This window comes from Endocarpon pusillum (genome assembly GCF_000464535.1).
Source record: "Endocarpon pusillum Z07020 unplaced genomic scaffold scaffold1300, whole genome shotgun sequence".
Taxonomy (NCBI): domain Eukaryota; kingdom Fungi; phylum Ascomycota; class Eurotiomycetes; order Verrucariales; family Verrucariaceae; genus Endocarpon; species Endocarpon pusillum.
In genome coordinates this window covers 519,456-537,514 of record NW_006913659.1, presented here as the reverse complement: position 1 = coordinate 537,514, position 18,059 = coordinate 519,456, and the positions used below count along the sequence as shown (strand labels likewise).

General features: G+C 49.7%; 7 protein-coding genes across 7 annotated transcripts; 4 read left to right on the top strand and 3 right to left on the bottom strand.

Moving 5' to 3' along the window:
- Positions 1-2,749: 2,749 nt before the first annotated feature.
- On the top strand, positions 2,750-4,501 carry EPUS_00819 (uncharacterized protein; the record flags this gene model as incomplete). Its single annotated transcript, XM_007801599.1, has 1 exon — positions 2,750-4,501. One exon carries the CDS (start codon positions 2,750-2,752, stop codon positions 4,499-4,501), a length of 1,752 nt encoding a protein of 583 aa, XP_007799790.1.
- A 418-nt stretch (positions 4,502-4,919) lies between these two features.
- On the bottom strand, positions 4,920-6,449 carry EPUS_00818 (uncharacterized protein; the record flags this gene model as incomplete). The annotated part of the gene is made up of 1 exon (XM_007801598.1): positions 4,920-6,449. One exon carries the CDS (start codon positions 6,447-6,449, stop codon positions 4,920-4,922), a length of 1,530 nt encoding a protein of 509 aa, XP_007799789.1.
- Positions 6,450-7,937: 1,488 nt separating this feature from the next.
- On the top strand, positions 7,938-9,429 carry EPUS_00817 (Serine/threonine-protein kinase ssn3; the record flags this gene model as incomplete). The annotated part of the gene is made up of 2 exons (XM_007801597.1): positions 7,938-9,134; positions 9,268-9,429. 2 exons carry the CDS (start codon positions 7,938-7,940, stop codon positions 9,427-9,429), a joined length of 1,359 nt encoding a protein of 452 aa, XP_007799788.1.
- Positions 9,430-10,800: 1,371 nt separating this feature from the next.
- EPUS_00816 (uncharacterized protein) lies at positions 10,801-12,030 on the top strand (the record flags this gene model as incomplete). Its single annotated transcript, XM_007801596.1, has 4 exons — positions 10,801-10,898; positions 10,988-11,198; positions 11,262-11,636; positions 11,719-12,030. 4 exons carry the CDS (start codon positions 10,801-10,803, stop codon positions 12,028-12,030), a joined length of 996 nt encoding a protein of 331 aa, XP_007799787.1.
- A 648-nt stretch (positions 12,031-12,678) lies between these two features.
- Positions 12,679-13,003, top strand: EPUS_00815 (uncharacterized protein; the record flags this gene model as incomplete). Its single annotated transcript, XM_007801595.1, has 2 exons — positions 12,679-12,924; positions 12,980-13,003. The coding sequence occupies 2 exons, from the start codon at positions 12,679-12,681 to the stop codon at positions 13,001-13,003; spliced, it is 270 nt and encodes an 89-aa protein (XP_007799786.1).
- Positions 13,004-14,100: 1,097 nt separating this feature from the next.
- On the bottom strand, positions 14,101-15,363 carry EPUS_00814 (uncharacterized protein; the record flags this gene model as incomplete). Its single annotated transcript, XM_007801594.1, has 1 exon — positions 14,101-15,363. The coding sequence occupies one exon, from the start codon at positions 15,361-15,363 to the stop codon at positions 14,101-14,103; it is 1,263 nt and encodes a 420-aa protein (XP_007799785.1).
- Positions 15,364-16,038: 675 nt separating this feature from the next.
- Positions 16,039-17,400, bottom strand: EPUS_00813 (uncharacterized protein; the record flags this gene model as incomplete). Its single annotated transcript, XM_007801593.1, has 1 exon — positions 16,039-17,400. The coding sequence occupies one exon, from the start codon at positions 17,398-17,400 to the stop codon at positions 16,039-16,041; it is 1,362 nt and encodes a 453-aa protein (XP_007799784.1).
- Between the last annotated feature and the right edge of the window lie 659 nt (positions 17,401-18,059).

The following is an 18,059-nucleotide window of genomic DNA, read 5'->3' as shown; positions in this document are numbered from 1 at the left end:
ACTTGGTAACCGTGCTTTGAGATATCCCACTAGCAGAATGTGAAATGGTGCTGTGCAAAGTCGTCGGGGCTTGATCATCAGATAGCTAATAACTAAAGTCTTCATCCATTTTGATCATTGGAGCGGTGGGGACTGGCCTTCTCTTCCAGGTATCAGATATGTTCTTGACTGAAAGTCATATTCAGCAATCGACCTTCAATAGGTTGCCTAGAGAACCGCCTTGCATAGCTAGGAGTGTACATGTCTCGCGGTATTTTTAAAGTGCTCCTCAACTCCTTTTCGTCACACGAGGCAATTATACATGATAATCCAGACCGCGAACGTCTAAGTTCATGCATAAAGAGTGTAACGAGCTAGAACAGTGGCAGCTGCAACCGATCCTTTTGCCATAGAGCTTGACGGTAGATGCTGGTTCATGGACGGATCGAACTGCAAATGATCCATCAGTAGTGACATGCCCCAGAAGTATCGCACCTCGAGCTTACTCAGTCGCGGCGTCTCTGCTCTGTACGTGTGATGGATTGCCCTGGAAACTGAGTATCTGGTGCTGCAGTACGCTATTGCAGGTCCAGATCAGGAGACAGGGGTCTGATGGAGAGACGGCCGGAATGAAAAGAGTCCATGAGCATAAAATCTTGAGCTTAGAGAGATAGTTAAAGATACATCGTTCACCAGGAAGAAGACATCTAGGGGATAATAAGGTAGGTCTGGGAATATACCATCTTTCAGAAGGTAAAATATGGGAACAGCAAGAGTCCTGACCGTTTCGTCGCTGGTTTGAGCACCGTTTGTGACATAGACTTTAAAGGAGAGGGGTGGTGGAGGTGGCTCTTTTGGTAATGGTGAAGATAGCAATTAGTCAATTCATGTGGCGATGTAAATCTTGTAGACCAATCAAGGTTGATAGAGAGATCATCATGAGGGAGTACTACTCTGAATCTCGCACCGTTCGTACCAGACACTAATAGCCCGCATTGCCATTGGTTTTGAAGATAGGATTTTCATCCGCGCATTCATGGGTGCTGCCAGGCGCTCTACCCTTCGTCGATCTCCGGGGAGCTCCCATTCTGGTTCGACCTATAGGTTGAAGCTAGACTCGGATGGTGCATGTAATTAGGATGTTCGTGAACAGAAAAGTGGTGGAGTCGTTGGAAGAGAGTGCTTATTTGCTGTTCCAAAAAAGAACTGATAACAGATTCCTTGAAGAGCTTAAGGAAGAACTGATTGGATTTATTATCTGTGGCGTCAGTCCATTTCCCATGTTAGAGGAGCGACTCGTTTCTTTATAGCATAAAAAACCTGTGATTTGTGTGTACTAAGCTTCATCCCCTTTCTGGCTTACGATCTGACTGATTTAATGATAAGGAGTTTTATAAAATTGAGGTATACCAGGAGTGCTGGTGCCGAACATTTGCACGACGACGGATGACCAAGCGGCTACAGCATTAATGTGGGAACGAGAAGCCATAGTCGTTTAAGCATGCCAAAGAGGTCGTCTAGAACGGTAACTACTATGTAGTAATCACTCCTGGGCCAATTTGACGCAGACATGGTCTGTAAGAGATTTCGTGAATGAAAGCAGCATGTCACGGGGGCTTGAGAATGGTTAACTAGTTTTGCGCATTGCGAAAGTGTTGCAATTCCTTGGCATTATCTTGAGAATTCAATTGCTGGCGCCGCGTTGTGAAACAGAAACAGCTCTTAAAGGCCATGTATGTATTGGTATTATGTAAATATTATATCAAAATGATGCTGAGCTTCTTCTGATTCTTCTAGTATAGATTTCAGATATAAGAGACTCTTTTTGAAGAAGTAAGATTTACTATATAAAGAATGAGCTTTATTAATTTACATAGATGGCCCTCAAGAGCTGTTTCTGTTTGACCTTCTGTTTGATGACGCGGCGCCAGCAACTCCGCACAACCTCCAAAAACTGCAACACTTTCGCAATAGGCAATAACTGGGAGGTGCAGCGGTTGATAAATCGGATCTTCGCTGAACGGCCACCCATTAAGTTTCGAATGGGGTTAGAAGGTCTTAATTGGACCTAGTATTAACCGTGCCCCGCACCTGAATCGTACTTCTAGTACTACGCACGTACTATGCGCCTAGAAGTGCGCGTAGTATCCGATTCAGTTGCGGACATGTTTAAGAGGTTAAGGTCAGGCCATCCTTTTATTGGAATTGGCCATAAGCGGACGCCAAATCCTTGGAGCTGTGTGTCACGTGACTGCGCACGCGCCACTCCGCACAGTAGATACCAGCCTCTCCTCCTTCTTTCTGGGATAGATTCATCACCGTGGGGGTGCTATTTCGGCGGAACTTTATATTTTTAGATTTCCAGCAGATACACCACCAATTAACGCTTTGAGTTGACAGTGCTCTCCACCGTGTGCGCTATTTTGGATATTAGATTTGGACAAAGTACCGTAGTAAGAATGGAGTCGTTCATCGCGTGCATATCCAGCCTGATATGGTGCATCAAGAGTGGTCTTTCCTGGAAGCTCACGCCCTCCTGCACACGAGTCTGACGAGTCTGGACCAGCCAGTGCTCGTAAAGCGCGCATGAACAACATGGGTATTGTGCGGCTGGCCTCAATCGACTTCCCTATGGTTACCTAACATTTTTCACTCGTCTTCGTCGCATCAGCCATTCTCAGGACTTCCCGAAGGAAGAAAAACTCTACAACAATTAACGATCCCCTGCCTCGAGGTTATCCACAAGCCCAGGACTCCTTGAACAAAAGCAATGGATGCATATACTATGGGCTATGCGAACACCCATACGGGTGTTCCTGGGAGAATAATGAGGCCATGGCACCCAGGCTTCCTGGCTCGGTTCCCCTGGCTCGGCCTGGGAGCGCTACTTGGAAGCACTCTCGGGGTTATTCTTTCGGTCATTATCCTGATCATATCTGACGGCGCTCCTATCTCAGGGTGGAGGTTCCAACCCACGGTTTATCTATCCATTGCTTCCACAGCTACGAATATTATGCTGCATTTCGCTCTGACAGAAGGTGCCAGAGTGGCCTGGTGGAGACAAGCGATGAAAGGGAAGAACAAGCTGGGGGATTTACACCGGTACTGGGATTTTGCAAATAATTTATGGGCAGCAACGACAAGCGGCCGCTATTTTAATCTCATCGCAATGGCCTGCATCTTTACTGCTATCGCACCGATCAATGGTCCGCTCCTTCAGCGTGCGTCGACCGTAAAGGAGGCCAGTAGTGCTAGCGAGCCGATCACGGTAAAGCTGGCCGTTGCAACAAGTCTACCTGATGGCTTCTCTGGGTATCTATCGGGCCGTTCGTATGTTGTGTCGGCCTACACGCAGAATTTCACCCCGGTGGTGCAGGACTATTATAATCAACGAGAAAACAGAATGAATGATACTGGTTGTGTGGGAAAGTGCTCCGCCACAGTGAAAGGTGTTGGTTTTGCAGTCAACTGCTCTTCGTCTGAAGAGCCTTACAAACTAAGCCCTACCTATGCCGAGAATGGTACTTACGACGCTACTTTAGATCCGGCGCTGATGAATGGTTCCGAGGTGTTCACCAGCTACTTTTCTTGGACATCAGGAAAGCCCAACAATATCACACTCGGTATCAGATACAAAGACAAAGCCGATTGCGACGGGAGGTTAATGATCAACGAGTGCTCATTAACACTTGCTACTGTCAAATACCCAGTTGTCATTGATGGAAACAGGTCAACCATAACTCTTAAGCCAAACACCAGTATTCTTGACGACGAGGTTGACGGCGGGTATGGTAATGACACCTTTGTAACCCGACAGGGAGACACGACAACGCTCGGTGGAATCTACCTAGCCTTGGATAACAAGTTCAATTCCTCAGCTCACCTCAGATTCGGCGGAGCAATCGGATACGAATTCCGAACAAAAGGAGCAACCGCAGTCCAATATATCGACACAGACGGTTCCTTCAATCTAGGGGGGTGCGACATCATGTTCGGCGACCCGACGAACGACATCCTTGCATCAGCTCGGGAATTGATGTTCCGAACCGCAATCGCCGCCGCCACGACCAACAGTTCAATCCAGGCACAGAGTGTTCCTGCTTTGCAGATCGCCACTCGTGCCGTGTATGCATCTCACTACCACTTCCTCGCCATTGCTACCCTACTCACAGCCATTGCCGTCCTGCTTGTGCTCGTCACCTTCCACGGTTACTGGCACTTGGGTCGCAGGACGACGATGAGTCCACTCGAGACCGCCAAAGCGTTCAATGCACCCTTGTTGCGGGATGCGGACTCCAACGCGGAGGTCGAGGTCTTGGTCAAGGAGCTCGGTCCGTACGACGTGAGATATGGCGCAGTCGTGTGTGGCCCTGAGGGTGAGGTGTCTGCAACTGCCGCGAAGGAGTTCAGCCAAACCACAACCACGCTCCTAGCTTCAGATGTACCGCATCAGATGCGGCTGGAACTCAACAATCAAGCGCTGACCCAGGTGCCTAGAAAAGGTTGGAGGTTTTCCGGATAGGTTGAAATAGCCATAGGACAGATTGAACACTTTAACTAATGACCAAGCACACCTTTTGGCTTGTCAATGATAAGTAGCTCTAACAGAGCATGTTCCGCTATCTATTCTTCAGCGCGATGACATGATGTACTGCAATGATGCTGCTAGCTGTAGTGATTATGCCGTTTGCCTGTCTCAGTATTGATACCCGGATAAGACATATCCTCCCTATCAAGGCCATCGTACCAAAATATGCTTGAAGCGGACTGTTATTGCCAGATCTCCCCCATCGCTAATGGATGTGGCCTCAACATCTCCGCTCTGGCAGAGACTATTCGCAAGCAACATCTCTACTAGGAGAACAGGCATTACTCAGCCACCATCCTCGGTTTTAAACTTTTGCAAGTACGATCCTCTTCTACGGATTGAGCCGACCGCCTCAATCGACACGCCGATCTTCTGTCCTTCCCCAAACCTCGTCCGCGCTCGCCTTCTGATTCGTCTCGGGTACCCACCACCATATGAACGACCCCAGCAACAGGGCCATGCCTGCAAACACCCAATATGCTCTACCATGCTCGCCAAGCGCTTTGTCGACGAAAGGAAAGAACTGGGCCACAGCGAAAGTCGAGATCCAGTTGGATGCCAGAGACCAGCTCTGAGTCGCACCAACGGCTTCCGGTCCAACAAGCTCGCTGGCCAGTATGAAAGGGACAGGACCCAAGCCAACAGCGAAACTAGCGACGAAGGTCAGTGTTGCGATGGCGGAAAGAATTTTGACGCCAAATTCCAGACCTAGGGCCAGCAGGATTGAGCTGATACCCATCCCAGCAATGGAGAGAAGAAGACAGGGCTTGCGGCCGATTTTGTCTGCCAAAGGCGCGCATGCAAGAGTTGTGAAGACATTCAGTCCGGAAACGGCGACGGTTAATAGGGTCGCGGAAGTTGGCAAAAGCCCACCTAGAATGCTCACGCTGTACATCATTATGCTGTTGATCCCCGTGAATTGCTGGGCAGCCATAACAGCTATCACTGCAATGACAGCAGGACGATACTTGGGATGTCTCACTGCGCCCAGGAAAGAGATCGAGGGCTGCTGAGGAGGTGACTCGCCAGAAGGAGCAGCTAACAACGATTCCTCCTCTCCTTGTGGGGAATCCATTTTCCAGTCTTTGATCTCGTCATCAATATTCGCATCTGGGCCTCGGATTCTCTGCAAAACTCGTCGAGCCTTATTCGTCTGATTGTGTTCAGCGAGCCATTTCGGAGTCTCGGGCGCAAAGAACAGTCCGAGGAATTCTGCCGCACCTATCATTCCGGCAACGGCGAGAATGAACCTCCAGTAGTTACCGTGGCTCAGGAAGTAACCGAGCAGCAACGTTGCCAATATACCTACATTCACCATGATTTGGGTGAAAGCACCGTATAAGCCTCTCTTCTCGAGTGGTGATATCTCTGCGATGTATATTGGACAGACAACCGTCGCTGCACCAGCGCCAATGCCGGAAAGAAATCGGCCAGCACTCATGACAGGGATGTTTGAAGCCAAGGCCTCAGCAGCTGGACCTAGGATGAAGACAATTGTAGCGAGGCGCATCGTGAGCAGACGGCCATACTTGGTAGCTATTGGACCAGCAATCAATGCGCCGACAAGTCCTCCCAGAGTATATATTGACTGGACAAGAGCAAACTCGTTCCCATCCATAGGGATACATTGCGGAAGCTGGGCAGCGGCAAAGGCAGGGGAGCTCTTCTGTTCGCATCGTATGACGTCGGCTGGGGCATTCAATTCAGATAAATGATACCCGAATTGTAGGGGCCCAACTGTGGCAACAATTATGAGATACCAGAGATAGAGGCTTGAGGGAGCTGGGGTATCGACAGCCATGCTTCCTCCCTTCCCATGGAGCTCAAGGCCGCCCAGTATAGGCTTATGGACGGTGTTGAAGGCGTAGTGAGGGCTGGCCATGTGAGTAAACGATCAGCAGGCAAATTCTAGTGTAATTGAACTCGTCAAGCAACGAACGATATTAGCAGAACGTACCATTTATCAACCAAAATTGCCAGGGACAGAGTATCAAGTCTGCATTATTCAACGGTCATTCACTTGTCATTTCGCAGGAAGAGTGTCGATAAAGAGATGCGTTGACGGGAAGCAATCGCCGCAATCCGGAGTTCGCCGTCAAGCCCAAGGCTGCTAAAAGCTACTTAGTCATGCACAACCCATCCTCCACTGTTGTTCATCGAATCCGAGCATATGACCGCAACAAAGAACAACTAATCACTTTCCATTGAACGCGAGTGTCAGCTACTTCAATCTGTGATATCCTCACACGTGATCCACGCAGAGCAGCTATATTCGAATCTCAATGCCATAAGAAAATATAGCAACGAGGTAGATGCTCAAGCTGACTGTCTTCACCGGCTTCGATCACGATACATTGTCTACCGAACATGAGCGACTTCTTATCTCTCAGATGTTGTTGTGGCACTTTCATCAGGAGAGCGAACTTGACTAAGCATTGCCTGCTGTGGCAATCATGAGTTTCTCTACAAGTGACCCTCCTTCTGCTCTGGGAGAACCACAATCTGCCACTGGCCTCAACAGGTCAGCCTTCCCCCCAACTGCCGCTCCAAGTCTGAAGAGAAGCGTACAAACCGCTTTTGACGGTAATGCCTGCCTGTCTCTCTTTCTCATCTAGCCCTCTTGCCTTTCTCTTTCCTAATGGGGATTCTTAAAATGTTCTCTGCTCTGTTCAGATGGTTAAGGAACCTCAAGCAGCATACTATACCTATCTACCGTTTCGAGGATATTAACTAAGTCGGTTGTACTTCTACGTCTCGACATCTTTGTCAACATGGATCTCGTTGACCTGCCCATGAAGGACCTCGAGCACCAAGATCCACCTTTATTACCTTATCCTAGGCCATGGATTACGTCCCAAGCACGCAAATGGATCAATTAATTTTCTGGCGACCTTCATCCAATACTTCGTCCTGCTCATCGAGCGCCGGTGCCTAGTGAGCATGACATTGAGCTTCCAATAATGCCATCAGAACATTGGCCTGCGGAAGAGCTACCATGTCCTGCTCCTCTGGCGAAATTGTCCAACCATATACTTGCTCTCGGTCGGCTGCCAAAACTTCCTTCACTTCGAACTCTTTGGCTAGATCCAATTTCGCACCCAGACTCCATACTACATACTGTGATAGCGCCAGAAAACAGCTCTTTATCGAAAGAACATACATCTCGGACTAGCGCAAACTCTGATCTGGCCATTCACGGTCCGCCTTGGCTTGAACCTCTCCTGCAGAGATTCGGTAGTACCGAACATCTGACTCATCTCTGTCTGAGCTATCGGTTCTACTATGGGCATAGGAGACAACTACGCGATTCCATGACATTGTGCAAGCGCTTATACTGACTTTCGTTCTCCTAGACCCCCTAGACCGCAAGATGGCACCGACTACTTACACAAGCAAAGTCAAAGTACGAGAAAAATATCAGATCGTCGGCTTCATCAGTAGCGGCACCTACGGACGTGTGTATAAAGCAGTAGGGAAAAATAAAGCCGGCGATGCTACCAGCCCGACTTCGGCAAGTTCCGCACCACGTGAAGTTTTTGCCATTAAAAAATTCAAGCCGGATAAAGAAGGCGAGACGATTCAATACACTGGTCTTTCGCAATCCGCCATCCGTGAAATATCGCTTTGCTCCGAGTTGACGCATCCCAACCTTATCCATCTTGTTGAAATCATCCTAGAGGATAAATGTATCTGTATGGTCTTCGAATACTGCGAACACGACCTTCTTCAGATAATACACCACCATTCGCAACCAACGCGTCATGCGATTCCCGCACCAATGATCAAAAGCATTCTCTTTCAACTTCTGAATGGCCTCCTCTACCTCCATCGCAACTGGGTCCTGCACCGTGACCTCAAACCTGCCAACATAATGGTAACCAGCAACGGTGCCGTCCGAATTGGTGATCTTGGCCTAGCCAGATTATTCTACAAACCCCTCACCTCCCTCTACTCCGGCGACAAAGTCGTCGTAACAATCTGGTATCGCTCACCCGACCTCCTGCTCGGATCAAAACACTACACCCCCGCCGTCGACCTCTGGGCGGTTGGTTGCATCTTCGCCGAACTTTTATCTCTTCGTCCAATCTTCAAAGGCGAAGAAGCGAAAATGGATAGCAAGAAAACCGTACCCTTCCAGCGCAACCAAATGACCAAAATCATCGAGGTGCTCGGAATTCCAACCAAGGAGGATTGGCCCGGTATTGTTGAAATGCCGGAGTATGCACAACTGCAATCTCTTGCTTATAGTCGGACAGGAGGGTCTGGCTACAACAGCTCCTCTTCGCATAATCATAACCATAACCATAATCATAGCCATAGCCATAGCCATAACAACAACGGCCGTGGAACCGGCACAGGTCTAGACACATGGTACAATAACGTCCTCCGCTCCGCCAACTACCCTCCATCCTCCAACACATCTTCAGGCACTGAGTCCAACCCTGACACCCCCGGCCTCTTAGGCTACGACCTCCTCTCCAAACTCCTAACCTACGACCCCACCCGCCGTCTAACCGCCGAACAAGCCCTCCAACACCCCTATTTCCAAGACCCCGGGAGTGGAAAAGTATGTCAGATCTCACTAGCACTGGTCCTCCATCCCACTAAAAGCCTCACTGGAGTCTACCCCATCCACTTAATTTAATTTTGTGTTTTCTTCCCCTATATGACAGACAGACTTATTGACGCAAACATCTTAGATCAGCGTAAGCGGCAACTGCTTCGAAGGTCTAGAGGAATCATACCCGCACCGCAGGGTCGCTAGTGATGACAACGGGATTGGGACGGGGAGTTTGCCGGGCACGAAGAGGAGCGGATTGCCGGATGATAGTTTGGTGCCTTGTGGTAAACGGAGGGGCTGACTTGAATATGAGCGGAAGGGTCATGGGCTGGGTGGCGAGGTTGGAGGGTCAAGAGGCAGTGAAGAGAAGGGAGGGTAAATGGTTGAGATGACTTTTCCGGCTGATTGTTTACATTTAGGGTCAGATCAACGACTTGGAGGTACGAAGCATGGAATTACGACAGACTTGCTGCAGATACATCAACCATGTTTTTGGTTTCCAGTTTGGAATTCTTTCAAGGGAGCGCAACCACACCTTTCCTTCTCGTGGAACTGGAATCCTTTCTTACCCAGCTGAGCTGCCACGTATAGCCAGCCGGTCGTGAGAGCATGAGGGCTTGATACTCAGACTCGCATTGATTCATATTCAACACCTGTTAGGGGGGGGCTGTGGGTTTGGCTTGAGCATCGGTTAAGGGGCATGCGACCGAACCATTGCAGCGCACATTGAGCACATCGATTCGGTTCTCTGGGAGCAAACGGAAGGAAGGTATCACTACTCGAGTACTACCACGATACTCTAGCGGAACCGAACCGGAACCGGAACACATACGCTCTCTCTCTTGTCTCTAACCAACTACGGTTGCATCTTGTCATAGCCAAGTGTCGCATTCACATGGGAACTGCGTAAAGCCTCCAATCTTCAAGGGAGATAGATAGCAACACACAAGTCCGGGAGTGGTGACCCATTACGGCAAGTAGACAGATGGGCGGATTTGTAGACATTCTCTTTATTTACACATCTCTTTTCCACTCACCGCGCCCATCATCAATCCGGATCAGACTAGACCAATCTGGACCAGACTGGAATTCCCGCCGTCTGAGACAGATAGATCAAGATACTATCATGGAAAGGCCAAGATGGATCAGTAACTTCAAGTTCAATGGCAGATGTCAAAACCAGGGCGGAAGGGGGATGATGGATGCAACAAGAGGTTGGGCGGAAGCTAAGTACAGTAAATATTCACTTAAGCCGTCCACTGCACGGCGTGATGCTCCGCTCCCACAACCCGCCGCACCACGCACCACGACTCGTTCCATCTCCGAACTGAACCGGACAGCCCCCTTCCCTAGAGGTTCAGTCCTCCTGACCAATGGCGTTGGATAGTGTCACATGCCGCTGCAGGGTCTGCAATTCACTACTTTATGGAGTGAATCCCAGCTTGTCCCACGATGCTGCCGAGCCTGACTGAGGTCACTACCACGTATTATATCGATTATATCGATTGTTATGCTGCCACGTCTGCTGTAAGCGTGGCCGTGATGATAACTCTTTCATTGCCAACTCAAAAGGAATAGAAAGAAAATCTCTCCATTTGAAATTTCTCCCTCGGTACTCCATAATACAACCTCCTTCAAGCATACCCCCCAAATCCTCCCAACTTCAGAAAAGATGCAATCCATACTTCATCCAGTGATCGGGCCCAAGAAGGAGATCCAAAATCTCAGTGGCAGGGTGGCGTTGGTGGTCGGCGGTGCATTTGGTATAGGGTAAGCTTCGAACTTGATCACACTCGATACACCCCTCTTCTGCTCATTACTTTTATCTGCTGAATTCTAATCATCACGTTCGGTCTCAGCTACGAAATCTCCCGTGCCTTTGTGCTCCATGGGGCCCGCGTGATCATGGTCAACCGCAAGGAAGACCAAGGGAAGGAAGCCATTGACAAGATCAAGCAAGAAGCCGGTGAGGAGGCCAAGATCGAATGGCTGCCGTGCGACATGGGCAACCTCAAGCAGGTCAAGGAGGTCTTCACCGGCGTCCGGGAGCGGGAAGAGCGCCTTGATCTCGTATGTATTGCTATAGTCCTCACAATTGACTTCATCCCTAGTAACTGAAGCCGCCCCACACAGCTTATCCTGTCCGCCGGCATCAACGTAAACCAATACGGCGAAACCGCCGACGGTCTCGACCGCCACTTCCAAGTCAACTGGCTCGGCCAATTCTACGTCTGCAACCTGCTCTACCCGCTCCTGCGCACGACGTCCAAGATGCCCGACACGCCCGCCCCGCGCATCGTTTTCGAGTCGTCTGAGCAGCATCGCGCCGCGCCGTCGGTGGTCCATTTCGGCTCGCTCAACGAGATCAACAACCCGGATCTGGGGAGCCTGGAGCTGTACGGCAGAACGAAGCTGGCAGTCATTCTGGGGGTCAAGTATGGGCTTCGGGACAGGGTTATCAAGCCCAACGGCGACAACATCTATGCACTTTCTGTTCATCCTGGCGCGGTAAGTTTTAGGTGTCCATTGGGAAAATTTAGTTTCCCTCGATTGTGTTCATGTCAACTGATGGTGATCTTCTTTTCCCTAGGTCAACACGGCGATGCAGCAACAGTGGAAGGATGCCTATCCGGGACTGTTCGGCAAGCTGGTTACAACGATAATGTTGGCCGGTGGACGGGACGTGGAACAAGGCTCATACAGCGCGCTGTACGCAGCAACCAGTCCCGAAGTCGAGGACAAGGGCTGGAATGGCTACTATTTCACCGATCCGGGTCAGCCAGGAAAGGAATCCAGCCAGGCTTCCGATCCAGCGTTGGGCGCCGCGCTCTGGGAGTTGAGTCAGCGTCTCATCAAGGAGAAGGCTGGAGAGGATGCATTGGTCGATTGGAGTTCGACCTAGGTCCAGATGGCCGAATCGAGCGACTGGTTAGGTTTCTGGCACTACGGCTCCAGACTTGAGTGGATATGCGCGAGATACCCAGCTGAGACGCAGTCCTGAGGATTGAAGGGGGAGGAATTGTGCTCAAGCTCCTACCCATGAATCAAAGTAATTGATTCGTCACAAGCCGATTCTACAGCAATACCCAGCCGGCGTCCTGTGTCCTGTGTGCTTGTGAGTCCTCTGGGCTGCTGCTGCTGCCGCTGCCACTGCCGCACAACCCAACCTCTGGCACTGGTAGAGTTGGTGATCAGAAGAGTAGTAATGCGCAGTAATGAGATAAGTATGATAAGTGATGCTTCGTGGTTGTTGGCTCTGCCCCCAGACACAGGAGACAAGAGATACGAAGACACGAAAACGCATCATACAGACCACTCATGATGCAATCCGCCTTTGAAAACAAGGCCCACTTGTTCCTCATCATAACTGCTCATCATACAGCATTGCTGTCTAGCATTTCAGCATCCCCAACCCGCTTTCCATCCAACCTCACGGCTCGACTGCTCAGAGCTGTCTCCACCCAAACACACACACACACACACACAGAGTAGCCGTCAACTCTCCCTCCCCCCCAATCCCAATCCCAATCCTCTCCGATTTTCAGCAGCAATGGCCGCCGACGCGCGCGTCAGCGTCAACGAAGGCAGCGAGCAGCAGACCTCGAACCGTGCACTCGACAACAACGGCACCTCCGCCACCTACAAGCCGGCCAGCATTCCGGCTCGACGACATCGATCTCATCAGCGTCATTATCACGACTGCCACCGCCACCGCCCGCCGGCCAAGCTGATCGCGCCAGCAGCCGGAGAAGGATCAGAAGGCGTGTGGCTCCGACCTGGAAGAGAGGGAAGAGAGGTAAGAGAGGTAGGAGCGGAGCGGAGTAGAGTAGCCCTTGAGCTGAGGGAGGTAGGGAGAGAGGTGGATAGGTGGGTAGGAAAACAGTCCCGAGCCTCGTGAAGTCGATCGAGGCATGTACTTTTCGACCGTGAGGAGGAAATGCTTGAATTACATCTTTCACATCTTTCACATCTTCCTCTAACACGACGGCTGCCTTCCAGCAGTAACTACGTAACCAACTGGTTAGTACGCAGGGTAGCACAGGCAGATATCTGTTTCAGACCCCAAAGTTTTTCCAGCTGTGCATGAGTATTGTCGATTTCTAGTTAACATGAATCCGATATTTGAGCGGAAGCACCCGAGGATCGCATCATTAGTACGTAGCTGCTGCAAAACGAGAAGTGAGAAGTGCCCGACTCCATCCCGACGCGCGTGACCTTTATTCACCCTTATCCTTCCATCATCCCTTGAGAAAAAAAAAAAGAAAAGATCTCATGAACCCACCAGCAGTGCATGCGACCCGTTCAACCTTCTTCGAGGCAACGACCTACCATCCTGCTAAGGTAGTTTTGGGTTTGGGTCGTAAGTAACATAATAATGTGTGACAATCTGCAGGAGGTGCGTGGAAAGCGAGTTGTCTCCATCTGATCAAGGGGGCAGCGTGCCTAGATACACGTACAAGTCGGCTGTCCTCCGTATTTACGATACGGCAAAATTACGTAGTACTACGTAAGAAGCGAAATTGCAAGAGAGATTGACGAATCAAAAGCAGGTGTCGAACAGGTAGAAGGAAAATGGCTCTGTTCTCTCTCAAGAAGGCGCAGGCGCGTCGCAGAAATAAAGTACAAATTGCGGCAGAAATCAAAAAGCAGGCGAAACTCAGGGATTTTGCGTAGAAATAGCGTCTGGCAGCAGGCAACAACGCCAGGGGTTACGCGTAGAAAAATCCAACCAATGAGCGATTAGACTGTCTGGCAAAAACACTCGGATCAATATAACGATTGAATGATATGGATTCCGGAATGTTGCAACTACTGTGTAATGCAGGATCTGATGTGAACCGTTGAGCAGTAACAGCAGATTTTGGGCCGCGGAGGATGATTCGCAACCACTCTTGGCAATGGGCAATCATCTAGAGTACGCTAATCGAGCGTCAATAGCTTCTGATGGACTCCGTACAGGTTGAGTATGTATTCATCGACTTCTCACGATATGAGCGGCGACTTTGTCATTGATAGCATACCCACGACGCAACCTTCGATGCTCTTCACAGCAGCTGCACACGCCCAGATACGGCCAGCGAAACCAATGGTTGGGCTCCCTTTGCTCGTCCAATTCCCGCTTGAACCGCCGCAGCTGGTCGACAAAATCCATGGTGCGGCAGGTACTATCGGCGCATTCGATGTCAGGATCGTGCATCCAGTCGATCACCTCACCATTGTTGAACGGGAATACACTGTAGCCTTGCTTCCACATCACACGTATCGCATTGCGGTCAGAACGACGGGCTGCAGCAATGAAATGTTCGGCTGTTACCGGTTGTAGTGTGCCCTCTCCGTCTGCAGTGAGGGGCAGGCGGAGGATTCCTCCGAGGACATAGTGATTTGATATCGAGACTGCCTCGGAGATCGCAAGCTCCACTGCCTGAGGCGAGACCACAACACGCTTCATATAATCCGGATCATCCGCCCTAAATCTACCCATTCCCCAGATGAGGCGCCAAAAGTTGCCTACTGGTCCAATTATATTAGTATGAAAGAGGCGGCGGTCATCAAGGATATAGGGCCAAAGGGGGAGATCGTTGTCCGCAGGAGCAAGAGGTGCTTTCAATATCCTGTTTGGAATGCATCGTATGTGTAGCATTCGGTAGTCCTCTTCAAAAAGTAGTTCTGTCCCCATCATCTCGCTTTCGTCATAGTAGAGCACACTGACCTCCACAGATTGTACAGATAGTTGACATAGTTGGCCATCCTGAGTGCGACCACGGACGCGCAAAGCATCACTCAGATTAGCATTGCGCTTCTCGTACTCTTCCACATCATCAGGCTCCGTCTTAATACCCTTCTCAACCCAGAACTGTTGTATCAAGTACTCCTCGAGGGTATGTGAGATCTCGACAAAGTTGGAGAAGTCGAACCACCCACTGTCCATGATAGTCAGCTGCAGCGTCACCCGATCTTTGTCACTAAGTGGCGTTGCTATTGACAGCTTCTTGACAACATCAGAACAGTCATCCCCATCGTTATGGATGATCTTATCGAGTACGAGGTCTGAGCCAAAGGCCAACACGGGAAGAAATCGAGCAAGCCGCGGGTAACTTGGCAGCGTCTGGTACATTCGTCTGGACACGTGACAGAGGCTCAGCTCAAGAGAACGCCAGAAGATGTCTTGCAAGATCTCCGGCGGCATATCCAACAGTGATGGAACGCAAGGATGTGGAGGGGTTGTGCTGGCCATTGTCGGAGAGACGGCTCGGAAATGAGGGTGATGCTTAGTTGAGGTCAAAGTAAAGTGGAGGAGAGAAGCCGCCACCTAAAGTCGAATGTAGCAAATTGCTGGAGAACTGTCGCCTGGAACTGGTGGAAGTGTTGTGGAGTGGAATTTAATACAGCGCAAGGAAGAAATGAACGCCCACCAAGGTCACCAAGCAGATAGGAATCATGCTCTGACTGTACTAACAACTTTTATGATGCAATCGCTTACTATTATATTGTGGCCTGCGAACACTCTTCGCGCCTGGAGATTACCCATCCGTAGAACATCCAGTACTTACCGGGAGAAGGGCTCTGAAAATAACGCGGTATTAGTCCTTAGTGATTTAGCAGACGTTTTATTATCCTAAGGATCGTCAGGAGGCTTAAATGACCATAATTTAGTCATAATTTGAGCGTCATTTCCCTAAAATGACGTTGGAAATAGCATAATTTTTAATTAGATTTCAGATGTCTACCTGCATAATTTCATGTAAACTAAGTTAGATAATATTACGGTTAGATTGAAACTACTATGTAAGCACACATTGATGGTAATTTGGGCATAGTTTTCAGAGGGTCTTCTCCTGCTAAGTAGCTCTGCACACTTCTTCTTGGGCATGGTATTGATTAAAACATGCAAAGATTATTTAATTTTGCACTACGGCCTCCAGAGTCCGCAAACCTCTCTGAGTTGACCACCTAAGCGTGCCAGGTCCACTCCATCGTTATTTGCAGAATTTTTTGCCACCGAGTCGCCTTCCACAGCTTCCTCCGCTGTATCTTTTGCGAGTTCGCTGGCAACTCGTGGGTCGTGACTTGGACTCCAATTCTCGCGATCATGCTTCCACGCAAAAAATCGTTCCGTCGTCCCTTGCACGGCCTTCTTTTCCTTTAAGTACTTGATATACTTGACCAGCAGACACGGACAGCCATGAGCCCCCAGCGGATTCGCATCCTCATGAACTTTACTTATCCATTGAGCCACGTCCTTGTGGTCGATTGGGATCATGCCCCTACCGGTCATCAACATAACGAAAATAATAAGGGTATTCCGGCGTTGAGCTGCAAGGATGAAATCTTGCCTCGTCAGGGTAATCGAATATAATGCCCCATTTTTGGCATATCTTGTGTCTAGAAGCATCTTTAAGGCTAGGATGTAGCCCTCCGTGATAGCACCCATAACAGCAGAATCCACCAGACTCGGCTGCGCTTCCACATGCCTCGGCTGAGCTGTCAAAGGTCTGCATGCCCACTCGTGCTGAGCGGCCCAAAGAAGGTTGAGCAAACTTGGTTTGGAATGTAGTATGCTGTAGTCGTAGAGCCGGCACATAGGATAGCCACCGGGTACTTGCGGCCAAGGTAATGGACCGCTCAGTAACCGGTCTGGAATGTAGAGGACATCCAGTAGATTGAAGCACTCATAGCTCCATCGGCAGATGTTGTCCTCGTGTGGCTGGGAGATGTGACTGTCGATTGCAACATGGAGTTCCCCTATTATCAACCGTTTGTTATGTCCTTTACTGGCCGTTCCATGAATCGTGAGGCGACCGTTCGAATGCCTGTGATGTTCTTCAAATGCCTGTAGACTCGCAGGCACAACTGAATTCCCTTTTTCCACCCACCTGGCCTGGATATGATGTTCCCTTGACTGCTGCAGGGCAGCCATGCAAACGTTGAGATTGAGCCAACCACTATTGAAAAATCGTTTCTGCAAATCCAATTGCGCATCAGGTGAAAGGGGCAAACGAAGATCAAGCTGCCCGATCACATCGGAACAGTCAGTCCCCTGCGATCTAAGAATCCGATCATGCAGGCGTCTTGGCCCAAATGCAACCAAGGTCAAGAATAGCGTAGTTCGAGTATATGATGGGAGTTTCCTTCTCATATCCTTAGATACATGGCACAGGTTCAGCTCTAACGAGAACCAGAAGATTGATTGCAGGATCTCGGATGGAAGGTCTGTGAGTCGTGGTTCGGGCAAGAGTACAGACTTTCCATCTTCCAAGATTTTATAGTCCATGCTCACAAGTAGTGGTTGCTGCGTTTGATTTCTGTATATTCCGTCCGCCAGTGAATCGATCGTTCGAAATCGGCTATGAGGTCAGATCAAAGCTCGAATCGAAAGATAAAAATGAATGATTTGGCCACAAAGTAGGGGAAATACAAGCTGATAGGGTCCTCAAGCCGGCACAGAGACTAGTCGGCAGTAGGGACGAAACAAACCCTCATGTGTATCAGGATTGGCACACTTTGGCGTGGCCGGAGGACCTTGGTGACAAAGTTCTCCAGCAGGGTAGCCATTGACTGGCACAGCCAGAGCGGACCAACTGCACGGAGAAATGGATGGCTGCTGCTTCCCTTGAAGTATAGTAGTGGCTTAAATGAACGGTCAGCCCTGTAGAGAATGGGCGTGCTGATTGGTGGTCGGGACGGCTCTGACGCTGAGACATCCCTTGGGAACAGCAAGCAAGATGCTTAGAAGGCATACTTTAGCAATATCATTTTCTCGGCTCGATCCTTTGGATGTTCTGGAGCCCAGTTGGTGCAATAGAAGGAAAGACACATTGGACCTCGCTTCGTGCAACGTTGATTCCGCTATTCTTTATTTATCAGAGGTCCCATCAATATCGCTTTACTCGACCCAGCTTCTCGTGGTTGCCTCTCGACTATTTTTTATGA